Below are 9,169 nucleotides of genomic sequence, written 5' to 3' on the forward strand. Positions count from 1 at the left end.
AAGAAAAATGCCACTCTGTGGTCTTTATTGTATTTTGGCGCCTATGTGTGGCCAAAAAGATACAGTACAGATCTGGTCACAAATACTGTTCTGTGTAACTTACATTATAGGTCTGTGTTTATATAATGGTTTCATACGTCCCTGTTTTGTTTTTTTTATATCTTTTTAAACAAACCACATATGAATCCTTTGTAGTTAATAACATGATAGTTATGAGTTATAACCATGATATTTAGAACCGATTCCTATGTGATAGGATGCAACCACAAAAACAACCATAAAACATCATTTAACAGTCAAAAAACAACACTAAAAATGAACTTTAGATAGTGAAATGATTAATAATAAAAAGGGTGTTCAGCGTACATTAAAAAAAAGTTGTGACTATTGTGTGTCTCTGATGTGCAGACTTGACTTTTGGTGTAGTTAAATCAATCACTGGATTTAAAACCCAAAGAAAAAAATGCAGACTGTAGCACAACAGACTCTTTAACTTTCTGCATATGAGAAGCTCATCTCTATTGTTATTACTTAGAAATGTATAACCATTCACATTCATCAGTGCACATGCAACCACTAGATGGCGCATGTAAAACAGTGGCATGGTCATTCTCCCACTCCATCCATTCATTCATTGATTTTCATTCACATACTGAAATAAAGCTTTGAATGGGATGCCAGTGTGGCTGATATAGTTCCGCACTTGAGTAATATTTCTGTAGTAATTTCTGCAGCTTCACTTTTGCACCCAGTTAATACAAGGGGACGTTATGACATGACCCCTTGTACCAATTGCTTAGAAAAAGGTAACAATATGTTATCTCCAGTCCTTGTAATATATAAATGCCATTCAAATGTGTTGAATAAAATCTTATGAAAGTTATTGTGCCAGTGCCCTTGTAAACAGCAGACTTTGACATGGTGAATGACAGTGTAGGGTTTCTGTAAGCAATATTTCCAATATGACAAGTGCATTATACAGTTAAAAATTTGCTGCTTCTGTAACTCTTAAGAAACACTGGACACATTGTTTTATACAAATTGTGTTATTAAGAAATATCCTGTAAATTGATGATAAGCTGCATTTAATTTATGGATTGAAAGTTCAGATCCAATTATAATTATGCTATGATCATTTTTTTTAATTGGATGATAATTTCTAATGTTGACCAAACAGCCAGACAAACACTAGCCCTCCTTGTGTGGTATCTGCTTATGATGTATTCTTGTCATTGTCTTCCTGGGAGCTGATTTATAGTTAACTGTTCAGGGAGGCTATAACTTTTTTTCTGTAAGATTATAAAACAAAACATGCTATAATTATAGAACTGTTCCATAGGTTTCCTGATGACATGACTTGATCAAATTACAGCAGCAAAGCTATTCAGGCACACATATTATTTATCCACACAAACATATATTGATCAGTTAAACTACTGATACAGGCTGCTTTTATTGCATTAGATTTATTCATTTACTCCTGATTTATTCATTAACCTCTTTGGGCATTCCCTGATTAGTTCACTTCAACATATTCAGTCCAGTCAAGGTAACTCTAGCCTGTGGCACCGGCTGCACTGTGCTCGGATTCTGGACAGGAGAAACTGGAGATAAGGTTGAAGTATTCCATTGACTCAAACACTGAGACAGCTGAAACTGTGCAACAAGGATCCTTATACACTGAAGTTTCCAAACATGCAGTCGTAAGACATTATAAATGAAAGATGTTGATGTAGGTTGTGTGACACAAGTCATCTTAATTCAGCTAAACATTAAAACGGTCTTGCGGACAACAATTCGTTTAAAGGGATCCCCTCTTAATACATTTGTCATAAAATTTCAGTTTTTAAATTTATATTCTGGGTATTTTGACCTTTGAAGGCAATCTAAGTATAGTGCGGGAGAGACACTTCTTTATCTTACAGGCTGTGGTTCCCTGAGGGGAGAGACTCTATTTGAAGGGTGTGGGTGCGGGTGGAGAGACAGCTATGCCTGTAAGATAAGGGTACTCCATGCAAAGTAAATACAGTCATTGATTCTCTATCAGTGGGAGGTTCAGGTACTTTGACAGATACAGAGAGTGCATGCTGCTAGGGACTTGTCTCGCTCAGGGGAAGAAATACTTCCATGTCAAAATACTGTCTTAGAGAAAGTAACTCTCAAATATCATTGTGTTCTTGAATGATAACATTTTTACAATATCTGGTGTTCCAACGGTGGAAGTTGTACGTGGAAAGCTTCATGCACTTTATGCATGCTGTCATTCAGTGCAGATACGCCTAATCTTCTACACCACATACCAATGCCTCCCTGAGCTTTTGTTTCTAGTGCTAATTAAAGGGCCTTTCATGCCCTCCTATAGCGTTTAGAACCCACTCACCCTGTTGTAACGTAATCCAGTGCCCTAGATGAATTGCTCTATAAATCTCCTTCACTGTATTTAAAAGTATAGCCAAATAACCATAGGCCACTGTCTTGGTCATAGATGTTTGCTTTCTTGTGTATTGGGTATCAGTGCACCTTTTTAATGTGTATATATTCTCTCATTTGACCTGCCTCTATCTCATCTCTCCTCTATTGCTCTCTTCAGGCAGTCCATTACATCCTCTCCATTGGCCCAGGGCACCACAGATGCTTTGAAAGTGCCTGGCTGACCTTTCTGCATGTCTTGGATGATGCGGTACATAGGAAAATCCCTCCGGGGGAAGACTGTGTCCTTCTCCCCCAGAGCCAGTGTGGGACAGATGTCATTGGCCCCATCCCCAATGTAAAACACCCTTTGGAAGGGGCTGCCTCGTTCCCGTGCTCTCCGTGCCAGGTAGTCCTGCAGGATTACCTGCTTGCACATGTTGTCTGGGCATCGCGGACACCCGTGAGCATGGAAGGGCAGCAGCACCAGACGTCCATCGCCGTCAAAACTCGCGGGGTTCGTGAAGACCTCGGAGAAAAGTTGCCGCGTTCCGGCTTTGTTCAGCCAGGTCTCGATGAAATACATGTTAGCGTCGGACAACACCACGCACTCAAAGTCTTGTGGCCTGGAGCGGAGGAAGGTCAGAAGGGCGGGTAAACCAGGGGATGCGGGGATGCACTCTATCTCAGTGCGGATGGCGTCCTCCTGCACACCCTGCTGAGCCATGTAGGCCAGGATACGCTGCATGTGTTCGTTGTAATGACCAGGTCGGTAACACTCAAGGAGCCAGTTGGGCAGAGTTTGCCCGGGTGCAGCTCGTACCACTGCATCGTCGCTGTTTTCATTGATGATTGTCTCGTCAAAGTCGAACACCATCAGGAAGCGACCGTTCCGTGGGGGCGGAGCATGGGTATCTGGGGCAGCCATGATTTCAGACTTGACTGACAGGCAGCAACTGTAAATTCTCTTTGCCTACCTGCAGGAAAAGGGGATAATTCAGAGGTGATATGTTCAAGAAGTGTATGCTTAGCTATACTGTGAATGTTGAAAAGAGACAGCACAGTAATACTGTAAAGCCCCCTCCTTCTCTGTTACATACGTTGGCCCATGAGGGCTGTCTTTAAGTTGGAAATGGTGTGAGGACCATTTACTAAAGTCTAAAGATAAAGATAACACAAATTAAAAATTTGCAGAAGTACAAAGGTGAAAGAAAAACAAACCAACATTTAAAACATAACATTTCACTCTGTCACATCAAGTAATCATACACAGTATCCTTTTCATTGTTAAATATGAGGTTTACATAGATGGAGTCAGACTTAATCTAACTTTAATTTGCATACACAGGAAAAGTCTGAGAATAAATTTCGCGTTTGAAGGAGCATTTGAATACAAGTTACGACTTGGAAATAATTTAGTGTAATAACCTGTAGCCAAATGAAACTATACAACACCTTTACTCTGTCGCTACATAATAGATATAGTCAAGAGATCTCCTCCGACAACGCTGCGACTGCGCACTTTACTTAGATTCTGACATGGTGCAACCAAGCCACATTCGTGGATGACAGGACGGCTCAAGGGTTCCCTACGCGCACTGTAACTGGAGACAGAGCGGAGGAAGACGTTACATCATCCTGATTAGCGCTTGACCGTGAATGCATCTCCAACTACCGTTATTTTACAAACATTCCTACATTAAGATCGGAGTTTTAAAAAAGGAGTGATAATTAGTAATATTGGTTGTATGGTAGGTGGTTTATTCTGGACATGTCAAAACATCAACATATGCACTATACTGACGCGTCGCTGAGTGGACGAACGTTGCAAATGTATGACATTGACCAACAGAAGGGACAACACATGAAATCCCTCCCATAGCCATGAGATTAAAAACTCGTTACGGAACTGTATATGTTATATGACCTCTGATGTCGCATAAGGTTTCAGTATTTTTCTCACGGAGCACTCTTAAGTACACATCATTGCATACAGAAAATAGAGGAACCTGCGGAACTCCAAGCTGAAACGCGATGTACTGATTTAGAAGCTTTAGGATATGCTTGTATTTTTCACAAGGGGGGTTAGGTGGAAAACTATATGCTACTAAATAAGAAACGGGGATGGGGCGTTGATCGTTAGCGTTAATATGAGTTTAAGCAGAAGAAAACATCATGAGCAGGTTATGGAGAAACAGTTCTTTTTCGGCAACACCTCTGCACATTGTGAAACTGGCATTATCCGCGTTTTCTGTCTCATTCCTTAACTCCCACAGCACGCTGTCTCGCCGTACCTATGAACCGCTTAACGCTGATTTCTCCCGTTCCACTATCCGTTGTGAGCCAGTGCTATTTACAAGCAGTATTACTCATACCAATAAATCTCTAAAACAATAAACCACTCGCTGCGCAAGGTTAAACAATATTTGCAATGATCATTTGGGAACTTCGTTTACTCTACGGCGTTTAAGGGGAATTGTCTCACGAAAGGAAAATGACAGTTAACTACAAAAGACGAGACTACATTAATTTATCAGTCAGACTATACCGGCACTTATTTGTCTGGAACGCTCCCTCCTGTCCGTGTTGGTTTGTCAGTTCTGGCTTCCACGTTGTGTCTGCAGTGAACGGTACTTTCGCACCGGAGGGCAAGGGCAGGCGAAACACGTCCGACAAGCCGGGCTGTTTTTGGGCCGTCAAAATCAAACGCGATGACGTTCTAGGCTGCGGTCCAATGACGCGACAAAACTGGTCGTGGTCTTTAAAGGCGACCCGCATTTTCCCCGTGGTCCTTCAGACTGTGGTTGTCAAAAGGCATGGTTCCGTTTGTTTTACCACCATGGTCCGCAGGAATGTCCACGATCAATCAGGATGCAAAGAGTACGAATGAGAACGACTGACCTAGCCTTGAGGTGGCATGACGCTTTTATTTTTAACGTCATCAATTCCTACTAGGCTTACAACAAAGTGAGCCATAATTGACCTAACTGCATTTATATACATTTACCTATTGTTTATTTATTTATTTATTATTGCCACGATAGATCCCAAATTCCTGTTTTCATAACAAACACATTATTTCAGTAAACATTTCTAAACTCCTTTTAAGTTCAGCTCTTTCTCTCACACACTCATTCTTGAACGCACACATACCTTCGTCTTAAGTTCCAAGCGTGACCTTACGGTTCTAGACGCCAGTTTTAATCAAGCTGTAAAACAATGTACCATTGTGATAAACCATTCATAAGGCTTGGCCACGACAGATGAAGGTTACAGTTAAATACGTGCTAATCATTACTGGTATTTAGGACTTAGAGGTCAAGAATTCAGAGCTTGAGCTAACTGCTGAGCCAAAGAAAATCAACTGTTGTGACATAATGACTGTAATCCTAAAACTTAAGGGGAGAGGGTGTCTTTGTGTATATTTACACTACACACAGATAACAGACTATACAAAAGGTAATAAAGGTAGTTATTGTACTGAATATTAAACAAGTTAAAACCTCGATCAGCCCCCCCTCTCTCTCTTTGTGTGTGTGTGTATTCAGGTGTGTGTGTGTGTATGTGTGTGTGTAGATTAGTTTCCCTGCTATAAATGTCTTTGGAACTACTTGAGCCACTGCCATAGAAGTAGTACAGGCAGAGACTCACTATAAATAGTGTGTATGTTTGTGTGCGTGTTAAATCCCTAAAGACCAACACACAACCTGTAGGCGGTCCAGTGTGGGCTTTATATAGGGCCACACTACCTTACAGTAATAGTTCTAAAAGCAATTCAAACTGCCTCACAGAGCCAGTTATAGAACATAGCCCTAAAAATAGCTGAGGACATTTTTCAACTGCTGACTTAGCAACAATTCAAAGGACAAGACATGCACCTGTTACTGTCCATGTAGAGATAAGAGGGGTGTGTGTGTATGTGTGTGTGTGTGTGTGTATGTGTATGTGTATGTGTGGGTGTGCAAACATGTGATTTATATGGAGGGAATGTCATTAACAAAAAACAAGTTGTTTCTTGTGCAGTGCATTTGAAAGTGCTTACAGTGGGTCATTGATCATAGTGCAGCACTAGGCCGGAGGCTGGCAATGAGAAACAGAAGTTTGATATGCACAGTCTTAGCAGCGATATGTAAATGGAAAGCGTGTTTTGTTAAAAGAATTTTACATTCTCCTGACAAATAACTATAATTCATACAAGTTAACTTCAAGTCATCCATCATAATTCCCCATGACTGAAACGTCAATGCCACAAAATCGTTTCATCATAATAAAGATGCATTTTTGACAAGAAAGATTATTTATTAAAATATCTCCTTTTATTGCAACGTACACCATTTCAGCGTATATTGGTATTTTTCAGATATGTGTTAACTGTTTATTGGGAGCCAATAGACATGCTATTGGCCTACAAATTCACTGCGGCGTCTCTTTTATCACAGGCATTTCAGCACAGGTTAAATTAGTGCTATGCATACCGAGTCTTTCCTACGTTTGAAGATGCGATTCATTTTTGTTCCTATGGCCCCTCCTTGTGACAAACTAAGGTAGTGACATTGTATACTGCCAAGAAACCACACGGACATCTGCTTTGGGTGATGGTTTAAAACAGCAGTCACAAAGCACTAGCTGTAATGGTGTGCAGACTGTACGTGCATGCGTAATCTGAAAGCGCGTGTCTTTCACTTTCTTTTTCCCCGAGTACGCTAACCCACTTCGTAACTTCAATCCATAACCGGAACAGGCTCGGGTGAGTAGTATTTTGCGTCGCGGTATATGTAATTTATATGGATAACAAATGTAAATGCCATTCTCTGGCTCCTCATCTGACCCTGTAAATAAGTCTCGGACTTATTGATTAGTGCAAATTCACAAACATACGCCATACTCTGGTGTTTTCAAACGTGGAAACAATTTTCATATGTCAGTAACAACAAACAAGTTAGGCGAGTTGCATTAAGTTTAGCATTCCTGAATTGTTCCGATTGTAGTGCAGTAATGTTAGATCTCGCCTACTGACGAAAGCTTTCAAATCAATCTCGAAAATACTTTGCAGCCTACCGTATGTTATCTGCTGCACTAGGCACTTGTAACAACAGAAGTAATATATGTTAAACAAATCAGAAGGAATCCAAGGCCTATTTACAACAAAGAGCAACTGTTCTACATAAACTGAACAAGCAGAAACTCGTCTTTATGTCTGTGCTTCATGTACTATAGAATGAATCCTAAAGCTTGCATTTTAGACGTGTGGAACAAACTGAAACTCCTTTCACCTTGTAGAAACATAGATGAATAGAAGTCCATTAGCTGTTAACATTAAGTACATTTCCACGATCCACAACTTACGAAACATTTTTGGACAGTTAAAATTCAAATACAAGCTCAAATTTATGGGGATCAGTGCCTAAACACCCAGTGAGAAAGCCCAAGGCGACAGTGGCGAGGAAAAACTCCTTAAAAATCAACAGGGGGGAGCCCATCCTGCTCTGGTTGGTACTAAGAATAATACAATAATAATAATAATCCAAGTTTATTTAGAGCCCAATATCACTATTTATAGTCTCAGAGGGCTTTACATGTCAAAGTCAAATCAAAATTATATTATCCATAAGTTCGAGAAAATAGATAAGTCTTTAGTCTGGTTTTAAAGATATGGAGAGAGTTTGCCTCCCTAATTTCTGTAGGTAAACCAATTCAGAGGAAGGTAGAGTGGTAGGAAAAAGCTCAGTAGCCAGCAGACTCTCTTTTTAACTCTTGGAACGACTAATAGTCCAGAATCTCCAGAGCACAGGGTAGGAGGGGGGTTATAGGGTGCAATTAAGTCAGATAGGTAGGCCGGCACAAGCCCATGTAAAATTTTATATGTTAATAAGAGGACCTTAAAATCTGATGATGGTTCTGATGAATAAGAGCCAGAATAGCTCTGTGGTCCCTAATTCAGTATTCATGTCCTGTATCCACTAGGTCTTCAAATGCCCTGAGTTTCTGAAACACTGAAGGATATATCTCACACACTGAGGATGTCGAAGGAAGAGAGGACTGTCTTCGTCAAGGGTCTGCCAACAGACATCAGTGAAAACAGACTCAGAGACAAACTCTTCATTCACTTCCTGCGCAAGAAGAATGGGGGTGGAGAGATCAGCTCCGTCAGCGTCTCCAGTACAGCACCTGGAACAGCGTACATAATTTTTGAGGAGAAGGAAGGTAAGAAGCACCCTGGCTGCCCTATGTTGGATTGATTGTGGTGGGAATTTCAGTTGTGATAAAACTGATTCAGGGGAAGTTCATGTTGTTGAGGGTGGTGGGCGGTTCTGGTTCTCATGAAGTATATCTTGGACCTGAAGGAGATAGATCCTAAATCAGTTATTTAAGACAGAGAATAATCAAAGCTAGAAAGAAGTTAGGGAGCAGGAGAAGGCCTCTTTGAATCTGAGACTTTTCAGCGTTTTTGAACCTCACATTGTCAATATGGATTATTTTTAAAAATTTGTCTCTGATGTACAGTTGCTAGCCGAGTGGCTGAAAAGAGAAAACATGTTTTCGCGGTGAATGACAAGAAGTATAACATCTCTGTCAGCCTGTGTAACAGGAAAATGCATCCGAATGAGGTATGTAACTCTACAGCAATACCTACACATCGGTTACAGTTGTCAGATGTAGACTGTGCGGGCCTAAGGGAAATAGTAACAGAACTAGTCAGATTTGTTGTTTATGTGGCACCGAAATTGCTTTAGTCATATTATGTGCATAATTGTGCCAC

At 40.6% G+C, this 9,169-nt stretch overlaps 1 protein-coding gene across 1 annotated transcript; it reads right to left on the minus strand.

Moving 5' to 3' along the window:
• Positions 1-2,563: 2,563 nt before the first annotated feature.
• On the minus strand, positions 2,564-5,187 carry LOC115812521 (probable phosphatase phospho1). Its single transcript, XM_030774998.1, has 2 exons — positions 5,044-5,187; positions 2,564-3,382 (listed from the first exon to the last, which is right to left on the minus strand). Exons 1-2 carry the CDS (start codon positions 5,185-5,187, stop codon positions 2,564-2,566), a joined length of 963 nt encoding a protein of 320 aa, XP_030630858.1.
• Between the last annotated feature and the right edge of the window lie 3,982 nt (positions 5,188-9,169).

This window comes from Chanos chanos, chromosome 5, assembly GCF_902362185.1.
Source record: "Chanos chanos chromosome 5, fChaCha1.1, whole genome shotgun sequence".
NCBI lineage: Eukaryota > Metazoa > Chordata > Actinopteri > Gonorynchiformes > Chanidae > Chanos > Chanos chanos.

Coding starts and splice junctions, on each gene's coding strand:
- LOC115812521 (XM_030774998.1), bottom strand. CDS start 5,187: ATGCGGGTCGCCTTTAAAGACCACGACCAGTTTTGTCGCGTCATTGGA. Junction 3,383..5,043: donor CCTTGCCCTCCGGTGCGAAA/GTACCGTTCACT, acceptor TCCTGCAGGTAG/GCAAAGAGAATTTACAGTTG.